At 39.1% G+C, this 18,615-nt stretch overlaps 2 protein-coding genes across 2 annotated transcripts in view; one reads left to right on the top strand and one right to left on the bottom strand.

Annotated features, from left to right (window-relative positions):
* The window catches only part of PPAT (phosphoribosyl pyrophosphate amidotransferase), a 39,016-nt gene extending 37,713 nt beyond the window's left edge, over window positions 1–1,303 (bottom strand). Inside the window, exon 1 of the mRNA XM_079153779.1 lies at window positions 1,028–1,303. Within this exon, the coding sequence (XP_079009905.1) occupies window positions 1,028–1,155 (128 nt within the window). The 5' untranslated portion in view covers window positions 1,156–1,303. The remainder of the gene's footprint in view (window positions 1–1,027) is intronic.
* Window positions 1,304–1,646: 343 nt separating this feature from the next.
* On the top strand, window positions 1,647–18,322 carry LOC306669665 (bifunctional phosphoribosylaminoimidazole carboxylase/phosphoribosylaminoimidazole succinocarboxamide synthetase). Its single transcript, XM_079153782.1, has 9 exons — window positions 1,647–2,024; window positions 8,364–8,561; window positions 9,272–9,450; window positions 10,377–10,556; window positions 10,654–10,767; window positions 11,402–11,485; window positions 12,876–13,056; window positions 13,909–14,067; window positions 18,125–18,322. The coding sequence occupies exons 1-9, from the start codon at window positions 2,009–2,011 to the stop codon at window positions 18,289–18,291; spliced, it is 1,278 nt and encodes a 425-aa protein (XP_079009908.1). The 5' UTR covers window positions 1,647–2,008; the 3' UTR covers window positions 18,292–18,322.
* Window positions 18,323–18,615: the final 293 nt, after the last annotated feature.

Genomic DNA, 18,615 nt, shown 5'->3' with positions numbered 1-18,615 from the left:
GAAAGCATTCATACATGCTGCACCATACTGCTGATAAGGGTTACTGCTCAGTTCCTTAACTGTTCTAGAAGTTGTTGCTATTGTATCGCCTTATGGAAACATCATGATACTTCAGTGATAATGCCAAGCCTAAATCTGATTTCTTACCCCAACCAAATTATATCAATTTCCAATTAGGGTCAGGTAGTAAGAAATGGAAAGATCATGGAAGGAAAGGTATTTTTATTTATTTATACCTCTAAGTGATTTCCCATTTTTTCCAAATCGGTGTGTATCTCGACATACAAATACTAGCTATCCCATTTCTGCCATCTTACTACCAACATTTTCATTCAATATTTAAAACATGAACCTATTTCCTGTGATTGGTTTATTTTCTGACTAATTCATATAAGATCTAATCGTTGTTCCTTCTGAACACCAACTAGTTGTTTCCCTGGGTTTGAATTCTAGGATTCAGGTTCCCATAGCTATAACTACTTTCAAATTCACAATCCCCAAATTCCCATACTTATAACTAGTTTCAATAACCCAATAAACTCTGTCCTTGCAAACAAAAGCTTGTGCTGGTTGGAGGTCCGGCGCGAAAACCTGAAAGTATTGTAGGACTTGGACTAGTCGCCACCCAACACATGCCTATCGCAAGAGTTAGCTCCAGGCTCTGGAAGATAAGAACTTGGGCAGGAGCCACAGACCTGGCTAGTCCAAGCAAACCCGAGCCTTACAAACTAGCCAGACCCTGCAGAGGTGCACAGATCCGGGGGGAGGGGAGGGTCCTTAAAGGGCATTAGGGACTAGAAGGGTGGGCGAGACAGACTAAAGTCCCTGGAGACAGGGTGCCTCCCCTCCCCCACAACCTGTTGGATGCCACAGGCAGGTATTGGTCCAGGAAAGAGTGGTCGGTCCTTCTGGTCCTTCGGAGCTCAAGACAGCGCCAATCCTCAACGCGGGAAGCGGCTCACAGAGATGTAAAGCGCCTGTCCCTCCCCCCCCCCCCCACGCTCCTACCCCTTACCCAGTTGCTCACCGGTGTTGCAGCCCCACAAGTCCCAGAGTGATCACATGCGGCACATCTAGCTGCGTGGGCCACTCTCCAGAGGCTATGCACCCGAAGACGCCGCATTCCTCTCGAATCCCCAACTCCTCCAGCTCCATCTCGCCGGTGAAAGCACGTGGAGCGGCTTGCCGCGGCAGCCGAGGTTCAAGCACCAACCAGCTGCCTGCACGGCCCGCAAGCTTCAGAGGCTGGCGCTGTAGACAGCCGCTTCCTTCCCCGCCGCTAGACAGAGCCTACTGCGGCGGCGCGTGCTTTGTGGGCGTGATCGGCTCCATCCCACCATACCCCGCCCCCCTTGGCGCACCAATGAGGGAGAGGAGGGAAGAGGTTCTGTGGCTGAGGGGAGGAGTCGCGGATTTCATAGGGGTGGAGCCAGTCCTCCACAGGAAACAGAGGAGAAGATTTTTTTTCCCGCACGTGGTTATCTCCGTTATTTTCCAGCACCCACATCTGGAGTGATGAAAGTAACGGAGTTTACGTCATTTCTCTCGGAAAGGATGTAAACATTACATGCCTCTTCCCCGGCTTTACCCCTGCTGCCACGACTTGGTATGCTCCAACCTATGAACCGCTACCGCTAGCAAAAAGGGGGCCCCAGTCTACGAGCTCTGCAGCTTGGGGAGTGGCCGCCAGTGCGCGCCACTTTTCGCCTCTATAGGAACTGTGTCTGTGCAGGGCTCGGAGGCGGGGTGGCGTCGCTGCGCCTGCGCGGCGGGAAACCTTGAGAAAGCACTCCCTCTGGGAGTCAAAGCTTCCTCCCACCGGCAGAGACCCTCAAGGTTGGGTCTGTGTCCGTGAGCTCGACTTGAGCGGCGGGCGGCTAAGCTGCCCCTCTAGGGGCGTGTCTGTGGGCGGGACTTCCTTCCCTACCCCGCGAAGCTCTAGCCGCTTCCCTCTTCCAGATTTCAGCCTCTTCCTGGCGTGGTCGCTGCTCCCAATCCATTCAGGATAATGGCGACCGCTGAAAGTGAGTAACAGGCGCCCTATTCCCTGCGCTTCACGGTCTCCCCGCCTTCTGGCCGTGAGTGCGGGCTCCGCGGCCCGATTCCAGCCACCTCCGAGCCGTGTCCGGCCTCCGTGCCGCTGCGCCTGTAGGCCCCTAGGTGCGCGCACACGTGGCCCAGGCTCTGCGAGATGTGCGTTGGACTCGAAGCACCCCGGGCGTCTCCAAACTCTCCGAAATCCAGTGGGATGGAGGAAAAGGAGCAAAGTAGTGTAAGAAGGTACCCAGGAATGAGAAATGGCCAAAGATTGCCTGGAAAATTTGTCATCAATAGATGTTGCAAAACAATCACGTGAAAATTTAGCATTGACTCTTCATACCAAAGGCTTGCCTTTCCTGATTGGTTAAAAACCTCCTTTTCCGTAAGGTTAATAATTTAACCTGAAAAATCTGCAAGGTTTTGTGTGGTTTGATCTTTTTCAAAAAGTTGTCTTTGAAACCTTGATAGTTTTAGAAACTTAAAAAGCCCATAGGGGAAAAATTTTTCCTTGCTAATTCTCTTTGCCTTTTCAAAGTTTACGGTTACGTAATCATTTTGTCCCAGAGGGTCAGATCCTCAGGACAAATCGTTCTTGTTCTTTATACTAGTAAAAAGTTGGTTTGATCCACACACCGTTTTATACGTTTATAGTGAAGCAAATTGCATTCCATTGACAGGTAAATTTTTCTAAAATTTACTTTTACAGTTTCTAAAAGGTACCTTTCTCAAAAATGTTTTATAGTTGGCATCCCTAGAGCTATTAAATCCAGTTGGTGCTGGGGAAAACTGACCATATATTACTGTCCTATTGTATGCATGTTTAAACATGTAACAAGGAATCCAACTATTATATATAATTATAATGCACCAATAAGATGAAAAAAGGAAACAAAAAATCCAGTCAGAAGTTCTTGTCATTTAATCCTATATACTGCTGTCCTTTCTACCTTTTTTGCTCCATTGTGAATACTTAGCCTACATTCCAGTCAGGTTAACTCTCCAAAGTTTATTTCTTGTTACATATATGTTTTATTTATACTTTTTCATAGACCAGCGTTCGCTAATAGAAATATGAGAACCACGTATTTAAATTTGTTTTCTAGTAACCATATTTTGAAAATAAGTTTAGTGAAACAAGTTTTAATGCATTTTATTTAACCCAGTATATTCAAGATACTAGCAATTTAACATGTACTCTGTATAAGAAATTGTTGAGATGTTTTGCCTTTTTTTTCATGTTGAATATGGAACATATTCACAGCCACATTGGCTAGTGGCTACCTATTGGACAGCATAGTTCTAGAATGTTCTTAACTATCATCTGATTCTGTGCTTTGCAAAACTTGAATTTCAATTCTGTGATCCTTTCTCAGTCCTCATCTGTCTTTTCTGAATCCATATATTAATTTCTAGTAAGTCATTTTCACACTCGTAGCATAATTCTTTGCCCATTGCTCTTTCCTTAGACCAGGACATTATTGGTGTTGCTGCAATAGCATCCTAAACTGGATTCTCTGACTCTATTTCTGTTCCACTTACCCCTTCCTCAGTTTATTTTCCACACAGCAGCCATACTGATCTTTCTGAAATACAGATATATCCTTGTACTTCAGTGCTTAAAAGCCCCATTGTTCTTAGGATAAAGTCTAAAATCAATGAACATGGGTTAAAAAGCCTAAAGTATGAGTAGCAAAATGTCTCAGCTGTTAGACAAGGATAGTGGAAAGAGTACAGAATTTAATATCAGGCCTTTGAAAAAGATTGTCAAAAGGTTTGTGAGAGTGATATAAAAATTAAGAAAGTTAGGATTCTAGGAAGAGAATGGAGAAATGAGTTTTGAACACCAAGCTAGAGCTATACCCTGAAGGACTTTTTAAACCTTGCTAATGTGTCTGGACATTAGATTAGGAAAGCAGGAATTCTTCCTCTGAATTAAGTGCCCTGCAGTGGCAGCTATTATACTGAATTGTAGTCAGTGTTTACCAAGAATAAAATCTAGCTTGGCTGGAAGCAAAGGAAAAATACATTTCTTTGGAGCTAATTAGGAATGCAATCTGCAGTCAGGAAACACAAATTTCAGAGTTTTGAGCTTTTTTTTTTTTTTTTTTTGTGGTGCTGGGGATCGAACCCAGGGCCTTGTGCTTGCAAGGCAAGCACTCTACCGACTGAGCTATCTTCCCAGCCCGAGTTCTGAATTTTTTACAAAGTGGCAGAGGGTAATGATTATTTTACTTGTTAATCAGGAATTGTGATCATACTACCAGTAAGCTGCCTCAGGGCTGGGGAGATGGCTCAGTCGGCAGAGTGCTTACCTTGCAAGCACAAGGCCCTGGGTTCGATCCCCAGCACCGCAAAAAAAAAAAAAAAAAAAAGTAAGCTGCCTCATAGGAAAAGAATTGGGTACAGCTTTAGTCTCTGGTAATTTGGGGGAATGGGTCCATTATAATGTCAACAGAGGTTATCATTGTTTCAGGAAACTGGTGATTGGCCTAGTCCAAAGGTCAGCTCACTTGGTGAGGGCATGTCTATGGTGTACTTGACTGGTGGGCTTCCATGTTAATGTACCTCAAACCCAATTCAACTGTAGTCTTCAGGCTCCATGTTAGTCCCCTAAACCAGTTCCCTAAAAGAAAATTTTTATTTTCTTCCTTGACACTAGTTTGTTTAGTTGTTACCTCTGCTACTTGGTGTAGCAGCCCCTGCTCAACTCTTCTACCTTATTTCCTGCTGCTCTTTTCTGTTTCTTAGCTGCTTCCTCATACATGCCAGTCCTGTCCAGTCCTGTGACAATGTACATACAACTAGAGTTCTAGGGCTCCAACCATTCTGAAGTTCCATGCTCTCCTTCATCACCTGGTTGGCCTTTACTTACCACAACTAACTACCCCTTTCTTTCTTAATCATTTTTTAATCTCAAACCTAATTTTTAGTTTATTCTAGACTTACTTCTTTGATATCTAGTCTAGGTTAGTTGGCACTGCTATGAACACATGATTCTATAGTCTATTTATTTCAGTATGCTTATTATGATATCTTATTTAACATCAGGTTTGCTCAGACTTGATTAGGTCCCTTGAGGAGAGGTTTTAGGTCTCATTTACTGATACATCCCCAGTACCCACACATGGATACACTGGGAAAATACTAACACTTGGACTAGTTTTTGGAGAGCATGAGGGTTGATTTCCCCTTTGGAAATTTTAAGTTATTAAACTTAAAAGAAATTTTAAGTTTAACTTCTGTTATCTTGGATCTTCACCAAAATTATTTTTGCTGGTGACCAGGATTTACTTCTTTTTAGGTCTTAGGACCAACATCAAGATTAGATTCCTTTGTGCTCATTTCTTCATAATTTCCTACAACTGTAGGTGAAGAGAAAGGGTTAGTGTAAAGAGGGCATTAAGAAACCAGAATGCTTGCAAATGAGCTAACTTAAAAGTAAGTGGATGTTTCATTTTTCAACTTCATTATAATCTTATGGTACCACCACTGTATATGTATACCATCTTTAAACGTTGCAATGCAATGCATGACTGTACTTTCTTCTTTATTGTGAAATCCATTACATTCTTGGCTAATTTTGTATCTCCTATCTCAAGAAAAAGGTAGCAATATCTTAATGGTTTTTGGAATCTGTTTGTATTGACACAAATAAATCTTCTTGTCCCTACCAAAAAAAAAAAAGTAAGTGGATGTTGGACTGGGGTTATAGCTCAGCTGGTTGAGTGCTTGCCTTGCAAGCACAAGGCCCTGGGTTCAAATCCCCAGCACCGCAAAAAAAAAAAAAAAAAAAAAGTAAATGGAGCTTGTGGCAGTGACACAAGCCTGTAATCCCAGTGACTCCAGAGGCTGAGGCAAGAGGATCATGAGTTCAGAGCCAGCCTCAGTGCAGTGAGTCCCTGTCTCTACGTAAAATACAAAATAGTGCTGGGGATGTGGCTCAGTGATTGAGTGCCCGAGTTCAGTCCCCAGTACCAAAAAATAAAATAAGTGAAGGAGCCTCTTCTTGCACATTAACTTGAAATTAAGGAACCTATCTGACTGAACTTACTTGTATTTTGCCTGCCATGGAAAGCAGAAATCAGGAAAAATACAGCATAGTTTAAACAATGTATCTGGCTGTGTATAAAAAATATTAAAGTGTCTTTTTTTTTCTTTTTTGAGAAAAAGGAACAAGTTTTATTGCTTTGCTAGCAAAAGAGAAACACTGGAGACTCCTGTCCCAAAGACTGATTCTGCCCATCAGGGGACTTTTAAAGAGGTAATTCCAAGGCTACATTCCACTTGTTCTCTGTCTGGAGTTGTAATTCACTTGTTAACTTGGGAGGTAGTCCTTTCTCTGAGATTTTTTTGTACCATCCCCAAAGTCTGGATTACTTCATTCCATTGGAGGGTGTGTACCCAAGGACAGGTAAATCTGCCTAAAATGAAGAAAGGTAATCCTGTTTCTCCTGAGAATAGGGAGGGGGAGAGATTAGGGAGGACCAGGGAGAGAGGAAAAGAAACATGTATAAGTTGCAGTGGCAGAGCTGCAAAAGCTAATGTAAAGCATTAAAGGGGACCACTGTTACATTTTCCCAATTTCTGCATTTCCATTTCTATGGAAAAATGGGCAATGACATCCCCAAACTTTCCTGCTGAAAGTGGGCAAAGTTGGGGCACAGAACCCAAAGTCCTTGTTCTCTATCAGGTGGGGTGTGGACAGTTAAGGTTATTCAGCATGAGAGCAGTTCAGAGGTCCACAGTGGCTGATGGCAAGTGACTGGAGAAGGCATACATATGGTAGGGATCATGCAGATGGTCAAGAGTGGTGACTTTACTGAGTTGTTTCCTTTATCTCAAAGTGGACCATGATGGAGCTTTAGTAGTGGCAGCTGCTAAGAAGTCCCTCTGTCCCTCCCTTTATTCACAGAAGTAACTCCTCTGGTTCCACCCAAGACAAACTCACCTCCTAACTCCAGCACTTGGCTCTCAGCACCTTTGCCAGCACCTTGCATCCTGAGCATTGCAGTGGGGTTCCTTGGAGAGCCAAGCCTGCCTGTAACATTGATCAGCTTTATGCTTTGAATATACCCCTTGCTGCTCTGCCACTGCAACTGACTTAAAATGGACATGTTTCTTTCTCTTATCTTTCCCTGCTCCTCCCTTATCTCAGGGGAAACATGATTATCTTTCTTCCCCATCCTAGACAGTTATCTGTCCTTGAGCATTCACCCACGATAGGAATGAAGTAATCCAGACTTTGGTATGGTACCAGAAGATCTCAGAGAGGACTATCTTCCAAATTAACAAGTGAATTACAACAGAGGACACCTGGGATGTAACCTTTGAATCACCTCTTTAAAAGCCCCCTGGTCCTGCTGATGAGTAGAATCACAGCCTCTGGGACAGGAGTCCCCTGCGTTTCTTCTTTGCTAACAAAACAATAAACTTTCTTTTTCTTTTCCTCAAAACCAAGTCCTTGTTCTTGGATGGGCTTCGGGGACAAGGACCGAGCTTTTGGCAACATGCCCAAGAAAGCAGCAACAGGGACTGCTCTTGGGTCCCATCTGGGATAACCAAATTTATTGCCAAAAGCTCAGTCCTTGTCCCTGATGACCATCCAATAACAAAGACACGATTTTGAGAAAAAAAGAAAAAAGAAGAAGAAGTTTTATTGCTTTGCTAGAAGAAACACAGGCAATTCCTGTCCCAGAGGCTGATTCTCAAGTATCTTCATTTTAATTCCATTTCAGTTTATCTGTGAGAGAAACACACATTGATAGTGGTAAGAGCATAGGATTTGATATCGGAAGACCTAGAATTTTGTCTTGCTCTGCATATCCTCATTGGGTGGCTTTTTTGATTCTTTTTTTTTTTTTTTGGAGGGGGTTGCTAGGGATCGAACCCAGGGCCTTATGCTTACAAGGCAAGCACTCTACCAACTGAGCCATCTCCGTAGCCCTCAACTTTTTTGATTCTTAGTTTCTAATCTCTATAATTATTTGCATAACTAGACTTCCTTACAAAACTATGTGAATGGGGGGCTGGAGTTGTGACTCAGTGGTGCAGCACTTACCAGGCATGTGTAAGGCACTGGGTTCGAGTCTCAGTACTGCATATAAATAAATGAATAAAATAAGGTCTATCAACATCTAGAATATTTTTTTTAAAAAAAACTATATGATAACATGACAAAATAATTTGAATATAAGATTCTATGAAAATGACTTAATCTTTATTAAGGTTCTTAGTTATCACTGATGGGTCATTCTAGATGATTTAGTTTTCAATATTCAGGAAGTTTCTTACTGAAATCTTACAGTTCTATTCTGTTTCCACAGTACTGAACATTGGCAAGAAACTCTATGAGGGTAAAACCAAAGAAGTCTATGAATTGGTAGATAGTCCAGGAAAAGTCCTTCTGCAGTCCAAGGACCAGATTACAGCAGGAAATGCAGCTAGAAAGAATCATCTGGAAGGAAAAGCTGCAATCTCCAATAAAATTACCAGTTGTATTTTTCAGTTGTTACAAGAAGCAGGTAAGTGGCTCCCCACATAGCCTCCTCCCTCTTCTCTTTCTGCTTTTCCCCTCTCTCCCTCCCCCTCTTTCTTTCTTACATTGATCCTGGGGAAATGACATTATTTAGATCCACAACATGTTACTTCGCAGTTGAATTTTTTAGTTATTACAGGAAGCAGGTAAATTGCTCCCTTCCTTCCCCCACCCCCACATCCCACATTGATCTTTATGAGGGGGAGATGGCATTATTTGAATTAACATGCTGTTGTTTGAGGATTTGTGTGTGTGTGTGTGCGCGCGCGCGCGCGCGCGCTGGGGATTGAACCCAGGACCTCGTGCATGCAAGGCAAACACTCTAAGAACTGAGCTATATTCCCAGCCCATACATTTATTTTTGATTTTTATTAAAACCTTTTGGTTTTGTTTCCTGTAAAAAGTAGTTTTTTTAAGCTTCAGATCTACCTTTTTTTTTTTTTTTTTTTTTTTAAACTGGGGATTAAAACTCAGAGATGCTTGTACTGAGCTACATCGTACCCAGTCCTTTTTATTTTTTATTTTGAGACAGGATTTTGCTAAGTTGCTGAGATTGGCCTTGAACTTCTGTTCCTTCTGCCTCAGCCTCCTAAGGCACTAGGAATACGGGTGTGTGCCATGGCACACAGCTCTGACCTACCTTCTTAATTAAAATTTTAGTCTTTTCTTTTTATAACTTTTAAAATCAATATGTAGGTATCAAAACTGCTTTCACGAGAAAATATGGAGAAACAGCTTTCATTGCACCCCAGTGTGAAATGATTCCAATTGAATGGGTTTGTAGAAGAATAGCAACTGGTTCTTTTCTCAAAAGAAATCCTGGTGTCAAGGAAGGATACAAGTTTTACCCACCAAAAGTGGAGATGTTTTTCAAGGTAATTATTTTATGCTTCTGTGCCTTACTATAATGTAGCAGCAAAGGTATAATTATAAAATCAAAATATTTTGAAATTTTGATATTGAGAATGTCATTTTAGGTATTTATGCCAATAAAGTACACTTTCATTAAAGAAGATAAATTGGATTTTTAAAAGAAAATATCTGAAAGTGGGGTGTGGTGGTGTATGCCTATAAATCCCAGTGGCCTGGGAGGGTGAAACAGGAGGATTGCAAGTTCAAAGCCAGCCAGTGAGGCTCTAAGCAACTCAGTGAGACCCTGTCTTTAAATAAAATATTAAAAAGGGCTGGGGATGGGGCTCAGTGATTAAGCACCCTTGGGTTCAATCCCTGGTCCAAAAATAAAGAAAAGAAAATATCTGAAAATATACTTATCTTTGTACAAAGTTGACCAAGAAAGTGAAAAAATTTAAATGAACAATAATTGGGAAGAAATGTGTAACATTTAATGCAAAATTTTTTTTAAAATTAGAGTTAAAATCTTTTGTATTCTGTTACAGGAAAACATACTATCAGTGTCTCTTCTGAGCAAAAATACTTAACGATTATAATAATACTCAATGATTATAATTTTATAGGCTTTATTCAAACCACTTGGTAGACCCCTCCTATCTTAGTTTATACTGTTAAGCATAGATACTGAAATTTCAAATTGTATTTAAATGTGTTTGAGAAAGGACAAATTTCTTTCAAACACTTTGTGACCTAGAAAAAGTTACTTACCTTGAATTTTAAAGTAGCTATTAAAAGCTAATGAATTAAAAATAATTACTTTGAACTAAAGGATATTATGACCATAAACATTTTTTAGAGAAAATGAATATTTCTGAGGAATTTGTACTCTAGGAGAAGTACTTTACTTTTTTGTATTTAAATTAATTGCATTACTATACTTTATTCTTAGGATGATGCCAATAATGATCCACAGTGGTCTGAGGAACAGCTAATTGCTGCAAAACTTTGCTTTGCTGGCGTTGTTATAGGCCAAACTGAAGTGGATATCATGAGTCATGCTACACAAGCTATTTTTGAAATATTGGAGAAATCCTGGTTGCCTCAGAACTGTACACTGGTTGATATGAAGGTACAAAGAAAACAGATTTGAAAGTAAAGGTTATTATAATTTAGAAATGTCTTTAGTAATATTTTTTAAAGGCCTTTTGGCAATGTGCCATTTCTAGATTGAATTTGGTGTTGACGTAACCACCAAAGAAATTGTTCTTGCTGATGTTATTGATAATGATTCCTGGAGACTCTGGCCATCAGGGGATCGAAGCCAGCAGAAAGACAAACAGGTAAGTAATGCTGTGAGTTTTTATCCTTTGTAAGATCAGATTGGGACAGGAAAGAGGGGAAAGATAAGGTTTATATCCTTTATGAACCTGATTTGTTGATTTCTATTTACTTTTAAAGATACGTATCTCCTGTATCTTGACATAGTAATAATAAACTTAATAAAGCAGATGTCTTGTTTATCATATTTATAGACTCCATCACTAACAGAGTAAGTATCCTTGTTTGGCTAGTTGAAAACTAAGACTCTTAAGAGGATAAGTATCTTCACAATTATAAGAATAATCGACAGATCTGGGACTCTACACCAAGTCCTCTGGTCTTAATCAGGCTTCATTTCTGTTTTTTCCTAATAAAATTAGGATGAGATCCTCTGTATGCTTAGTACATAAGAATTCTCATGACTGTTAATTGTAGATGCTAATGTAGAAAGCTCTTAACCTTAAAGGAAAGTAAAACTTTAAACACTATTGAACTTCCTCTGGTTTAATTTAGGAAATGAATTTGTACGCTGAGATGTTTTCTAATGTAGCTCCTTTTAAAAACTCATCACAATCCCTACTCAAAACTCAGAAATCAGATGATTTCACAAAGCAAGAGATATTTGTTTTCTAAACTTCCTATCTTATTTTCTAGTCTTATCGTGACCTCAAGGAAGTAACTCCTGAAGGGCTCCAGATGGTAAAGAAAAACTTTGAGTGGGTTGCAGAGAGAGTAGAGGTAATCCTTCTGTAGTAAACCTGTACTGTGAAGAAAATCTTGTTTCAAAATAAATGTGAAAGATGTAGTACTTTCCATCTTTTTCAATGATTTTGAAAGAGAGGAACACCTTTAGGAATGTCCCAGCTCTACTACTCTTACTGGTATACTATAACTCTCCGCTAATAAGCTGTTGAGTGTACTGCTTCCAGTTCTTGATAGGGAAACCTGGGATCCCGTCAACTCCCTGTCCATGTAGGAGAAACTTCACATCTCCTACCAGCCTCTCCCCTACTACTCAGTTCCAACATCAGAGGATGGATGGAATGCCATGTACTCTTATTTATTTATTTATTTATTTTAATTTAAAAAGTTTTTGTTTGTGGTATTAGGAAACAAACCAAAGGCCCCCATGCATGCTAGGCAAGTGCTTTGCCACTGAGCTACATCCCCAGCCCCTCCATTTAACTTTTTTTTTTTTAATATAGTACTGGTCATTGAACCCAGGCCTGAGCAGCATCCCCAGTCCCCCTTCATGTAACTATAAAATATCACTTTAATTTTTATGGTATTACAATTACTATAATTCCATGGGAGTTGAATGGAATTTCTGATTATCCAAGGATCATAATCACCTTTTAGAACGTTATTTCCATGTCACCGCAGTTGCATTCACCTATAATACCAGTGCCTCAGGAGGCTGAGGCAGGATTGCAGGCCTGCCTCAGCAACTTGGTGGACTTCTCTCAAAATAAAAAATAAAGGTAAAGGGACTGGGAATGTAGCACAGTGGTAAAGTACCCCTGAATTCAATCCCTGGTACCTCAAGAAAAAAAAATTTTTTAATTGTTTCACTGGGCACATGCCTATAATCCCAGCATCTCGGAAGGCTGAGGCAGCCTCAGCAAAGTGAGGTTCTAAGCAACTCAGAGAAACCCTGTCTCTTAAATAAAATACAAAAAAGGACTAGGGATGTGGCTCAGTAGTTGGAGTCTCTGAGTTCCACCTCCCGTACCCCTCCCCCCCAAAAAAAATGTTTCAACCACCTTACAAATATGTATAATATAACCTCTGATTTGACTAATCATGCTATTGAACATACTTAGGACAAAATACTTTGTGTTATAGTTTCTTGAATTATAATTAAAATACGTGATTTAAAATCTTATCCATTAGGTCCTAATTATGAAAACCACTGCCCTTTATACAGAAAAGTTTTTTTAAAATGGAGCCTCTTTCATTTTGTTCTATTTGTCTCTGTCTTAAATTTGATTTGTTAAGGGAAAATACTCTGTCAAGATACAATTTTACTGCCAACTCTATCTCTGTAAATTAACTTCTTATTGTACTTGTTCCTGTTTGTCTATTTTTGTCTTTTTTGTTCCTTTTTATATCAACGTTTCTATTTTAGTTGCTTCTGAAGTCAGAAAGTCAGTGCAGGGTTGTAGTACTGATGGGTTCAACTTCTGATCTCGGCCACTGTGAAAAAATCAAGAAGGCTTGTGGAAATTATGGAATTCCCTGTGAACTTCGGGTAACATCTGCCCATAAAGGACCAGATGAAACTCTGAGGATTAAAGCTGAGTATGAAGGTAAACTTCAAATAATTAGAGCACTTCAGGTGTTGTAGATTTTGCCAACAAATTATGTTTTAGACTAATAATACCATAAAATTGTTTCTCCATATTTCCAAGGGAAAATCTTGTAATATGCTATGCTTTCAAGATACTTACCTTCAAGGAGCATAAGATATGGGGAGCTTGAAAAAGAAAGGAGCAGGGAAAAAGAATTGTAAATGCAAGCATGAGGGAAAACAGACTGGAACTGTGAGAACCTCTGGTGTCTTTACCTGATAAGCCTCCCTTTGAGCACTGTCTGTAGTATGCTTCAATAGAAAAGAAGCCCCATCGAGGTTACAGGAGGCCTGAGTTAAAACTGCGGACCTCTCTGCTGTCTTTAATGGTCAGCCTTCCCTGGGAGACAAACATGAAGCCAACATACAGTTTCAGTTTCAGAATGTACTATGTAAAAGAAATGATAAGGCAGTGCCGATGTAAAATAATAACTCCTTTGGTTCACAACCAAATATTTCCCAACTTGAAAAAATGTTGATTGACACTGTAATTGTCCTTGCTCCAGGATTGTAGTTACTGATTTTGTTCATTTTTGTGATACTAGGGATTAAATCTAAGGCCTCACACATGCTAGGCAAGCACTAAACTACATCTTTAGCCCTTTTAATTTTTATTTTGAGATAGGGTGTCCCTAAGTACTGAGGCTGACCTTGAACTTGTGAGATCCTCTTTCCTCAGCCTCCTAAATAGCTGGAATTATGGGAATGCACCATTACACATGGCCTAGGAGTGATTTAAGATATACGAGGCATTTTCTTTTTTGAAACATCATTAAGTCTTAATGTAATAATCATCTTGTAATTGCCCTAGGGGATGGCATTCCTACTGTATTTGTGGCAGTGGCAGGTAGAAGCAATGGTTTGGGCCCAGTGATGTCTGGTAACACTGCATATCCAGTTATCAGCTGTCCTCCCCTCACACCAGACTGGGGAGCTCAGGATGTGTGGTCTTCACTTCGATTACCCAGTGGTAAGTTACACTGAAAATTTTTGAACTAGTTTTTGCAAAAATTCCAATATACCTAACAGTATGGAGAATAGCACAATGAATGTACCTATCACCCAGTCTAAGCAAGTAACAGTTTTGTTGCATCTATAACCACCCTCCACCATTGGATTGAATTATTTTAAAGCAGATTTTACACATTGTAATGTCTTATAATTGAATAAGTATACATCTCTAAGATATAAGAACTCTAGCTTGTTTAAATCATAATTATGATACCTAATTTACCATCTAGGAAAAATTAGTAATAATTTCTTTAAATCATCTTATTTCCAGTTATGTCTCATCTGTTTTTACAGATGCTTAAGTTAGGGTTGAACACAGTCTGCATATTGAATTTACTTGATTTTTGTTATCTATTTTCATCTATAAAAATCACCCTCCTCTTTTACCTTTCATTCCTCCTATAGAATTTTCCACTTTTTTTTTTTTTTTTTTTTTTTTTTTTGTGGTGCTGGTGATTAGAACCCAGGGCCTTGTGCATGTGAGGCAAGCACTTTACCAACTGAGCTACATCCCCAGCCCAATTTTCCACATTTTTAATTTGGTTGATTGTATTCCTCCATGGTGGTAAACATGCTCTTCCATCCCCTATGTTTCCTCTAAATTGGTTAGTAGGATTAAGTTCAGAATTTTTTTTAGGAATATATCATTAAAGGTATTTATTGAGTTTTTAAAACGTGAATGTGATTATGTTACTTTTGTATGAAAAATAAAATTATTTTTAAGAATCAAGGACAAAAGTTCAAAACACAGGTTGCCCCATCAACTGCAACCAGCCAACCCTTGGACCAACAAGTTGACCTGGCCTTGGAGTGAGCCATATCTGGCTCCTCCAGTTGCAGCCATAAGGAGGGAAGGTTTCCATGCAGCTGTGGACTTGAGACAGTTCTGTCTGCAGATTGCTCAACATGATCCCCTGCTGACTGGAGTATCTGCAAGTACAATTCCCTTCAGACTCCAGAAATCTTTTTTTGGGGGGGTAGTCAAATGAATCAGGTTTCCCAAAACCATTTGTAATGAACCAGTAAATATTCAACAGACCTACATTTGAAACCTAAATGGCTTCCTTATAAAACATGTGCCATAATACATACTTCATCATCTTTGAATTTTCATGAATTTCTATTTCACAAGGGCAATTATTTTATATATACTGGCTGTAGCATATAGTAAAATAATTAGTATTAAAAGTAAAACAACTTAAATGGAAGTCATAATGCCTGATGTGGCTAAATTTCATAGAGTAACAATATTGTGGTTCTTTTCTTCATAATCTAGGATATATTCTGATGTCCTGCAAGTCTTGAGAATCAGTATTAATTCAGTAGGACTTGATTTACTTATTACTAAAATCCCAAACTTTTCTCAGTTGTGTAAATCAGCTCTTTGTGTGTCAAAATCATTAAGTACCTGAGCCTCCTGACCTGTCCACCTATGGACTGGCTTCTCTCCAGGCCTTCTGCATTTGCTGTAGTCTTAGGTATGCCTTCACCATCATTCTGGAGATTCATTTTGCCTTTCTGGGTCTAGTCTTAGATCTCCAGATCTTAGATTCCTAGGTCCCATGTCTTCCTCTTTCTTGGTTTACTTCTTATTTTACTTGGAGCACATTCTTTTTTTGTTTGTTTGTTTTAATTATACATGACAGTAGAATACACTTTGATACACCATGTATAATGTTGTATAATTTCTCATTCTTCTGGTTATTCATGATGTAGAATCCCACTGGTCCTATAGTTATTATGTATATAGGATAATAATGTCTGATTCATTCTACTATACTTCCTATCCCCATACCCTCTCCCTTCTCTTCAGTACCCTCTGCCAAAAGTTATTCTTTCCTAGCCACATCCCCTGCCATTGTAAATTAACATCCACATATCAGAGAAGACATTCCACTTTGGTTTTTTGGGGATTGCTTATTTTGCTTAGCATGATATTTTCTTGGCTTCATCCATTTATTGGCAAATGCCATAATTTCATTCTTCTTTAAGGCTGAGTAGTATTCCATCATACATATATATACACCACTTTTTTTTTTTTAATCCATTCGTCTGTTGAAGAGCACCTTGGTTGGTTCCATTTGGAGCACATTTTTTTTTAACTTCCTCAGAAAAGAGTACAAAAGGAAAACCTGAAGGCCTGTATATCTGAAATGTTTTTACTAAAGTTCCATACTTACTTGGTAGTGTAGGAATATCATTCTAGGTTAAAAATCATTTTCTCATAGAATTTTAAAAGAATAAATACTCCTTGATCTAGCATTCAGAGTTGTTGAGAACCCCAGTGTCTTTCTCCCATTCTGATTCTGGGTCCTTTATGAATTTTGTTTCTTTGTGGAAACTTAGGATCTTTTATCTGTACTGATTATTCTTAAATTTCACAGAGGTGTGACTTGGTGAGTCTATTATTATTGTATGTGTCTTTGTGGGTTCTTTTAACGAGGTACTTACTCCTTAAATCATGGAGAATTTTCTTGAGTTATTTCTTACCCCTCCATTTTCTGTTCTCTTTTTTAAATTTATTATTCACATTTGGAATTCCTTGACTTCTATTTTCTTTTTTTGTTGCTGAGTTCTGAGATATGACCTCAGTTTTGTATCACATCCGAACCCTTCTGTTGTGTTTTTCATTTTGTGATTTCTTCAACTCTGTTAATTCAGTTTCAGTGGGTACTGAAAAAAAGCCATTTGGAAACTGGCTCAACTCTGGGTGAAGCTGGAGTTATTATGAATAATCCCATACATCAGTGACTAGGTCTTTTCTTGTGTGTTAGAATTATGCAGAGAACTTTGTCTCCATCTTCTGCCTGGATGAATAAACCTGGCTGCCAGCATTCAGGAAGCTTAGTCGGGGAATCTCAACATGAGTTTGTGAACTTCTCCCCTGTATCACTAGATCATTCCTTGCCTCAACTGTTCCTGGTATTCCCCCAGTCCAGAGACTTCGTGTTTTACCTTCAGATAAATTGAAAACTATGCCACAGTGTTTTAAAGAGGCAGTTACTCAGGTACAGATAGGAACGAGGTCTGAGGACCAAATCCCTTCTTAGATTTTTACTAGTCCGTCCTCTTCTTTTTGGCACCATTTTTATTACCATTTCATGCCTCCCTCAAAAGTATTTGGTGACACTTATTCCTCAAATCTTTGGCAGGGTCTGTGATGGTAGGTTGCTTCTCTCTCTGTTTTTTTTTTCTTCCAGTTTGTTTTCTTGGTCTATTGAGTTAGTCACCACTTAATTTGCCTTCCAGTTTGTCAAAATGTTACTTTCATTATCTCTTTGTCTCAATGTTTATGCATATTTTCTTTATTCCCTAAGGTGGATTTTGTATGGTTTCAGAGATAAATCTTAATACATATTCACTAAATCCTTAACTACACATTGATTACATAAACTTTTCAAGCTTAATATCCACTGTAGCTATAATAAAGCTATTAATCAAGTTTATGTCAGAGAAACTATATACATATCATCCATGGAAATTAGTAAAGGAAACTATGAGCAGCAATAAAAGGACAGTTTTTATCTAGTAGGATTCAAGGAGAGATAAGGAACCTGGGAGATTTGTGCATTCTAGTCACCAGAATTGGGGATAATCTTTGTGTGTGTGTGTGTGTGTGTGCGCGCGTGTGTGTGCGCATGCGCGTGTTAATGGGGACTGAACCCACAGACCCTCTACCATTGAGCCACACCCCAGCCCTTTTTATTTTATTTTAAAATGGGGTCTCATTAAGCAACTGAGGCTGGCCTCAAACTTGTACTCCTCTTACTTCGGTCTCCCCAGTTTCTGGAATTACAGATGTGTACCACCACACCTGACCGGGGACAGGTACAGTTTTATAGTGGCTTATATGAAATTCTGAAAGATTGCTTATCTTCCTTTCTGTGATGCCATGTTCATTAGAGAGCCATTTTGATTATTTTGTTTGTTTTGTTTGTGGTACTAGGGGATTAAGCCCTTGTACTTTTATTATTAACTAACACCTCAATTTTCTGTCTTTTCTTTCTGAAATATAGGTGTCGGTTGCTCCACCATACTTTCTCCAGAAGGATCAGCTCAGTTTGCGGCTCAGATATTTGGATTAAACAACCATTTGATATGGGCCAAACTGCGAGCAAGCATATTGAACACATGGATTTTCTTGAAGCAGGCTGACAGGAAAATCAGAGAATGCAGTTTATAAGAAAGAATTTGTCATTTCTTTTTTTGTTTTGTTTTTTAGCAGAAAAAGTACAAATTTCTAGTTTAGCTGCAGGGAAAAAAAAAAACAAGATGAAAAGATGATTTTTAAATCAGAAAACAAAATTTATTAGTGAATAAACACTTCTGTAAGATTGAATTAAAAGATCAGCTGTTCATATTAGTATTCCTTAATAGATAGTGAAATTAGTATAGAAATGTTTTCAAATTAATCTCTTTACGATGTGGTCACTGTTAGGTAGAAATATATTTTATAAATGCTAATAAAATCCTGTGACAAAGCTCTAAAGTTATTACTTCACCTTCT

This window comes from Sciurus vulgaris (assembly GCF_902686455.1).
Source record: "Sciurus vulgaris genome assembly, chromosome: 9".
In the NCBI taxonomy this organism is placed as follows: Eukaryota; Metazoa; Chordata; class Mammalia; order Rodentia; family Sciuridae; genus Sciurus; species Sciurus vulgaris.
This window is presented reverse-complemented; position numbering and strand designations above follow the sequence as displayed.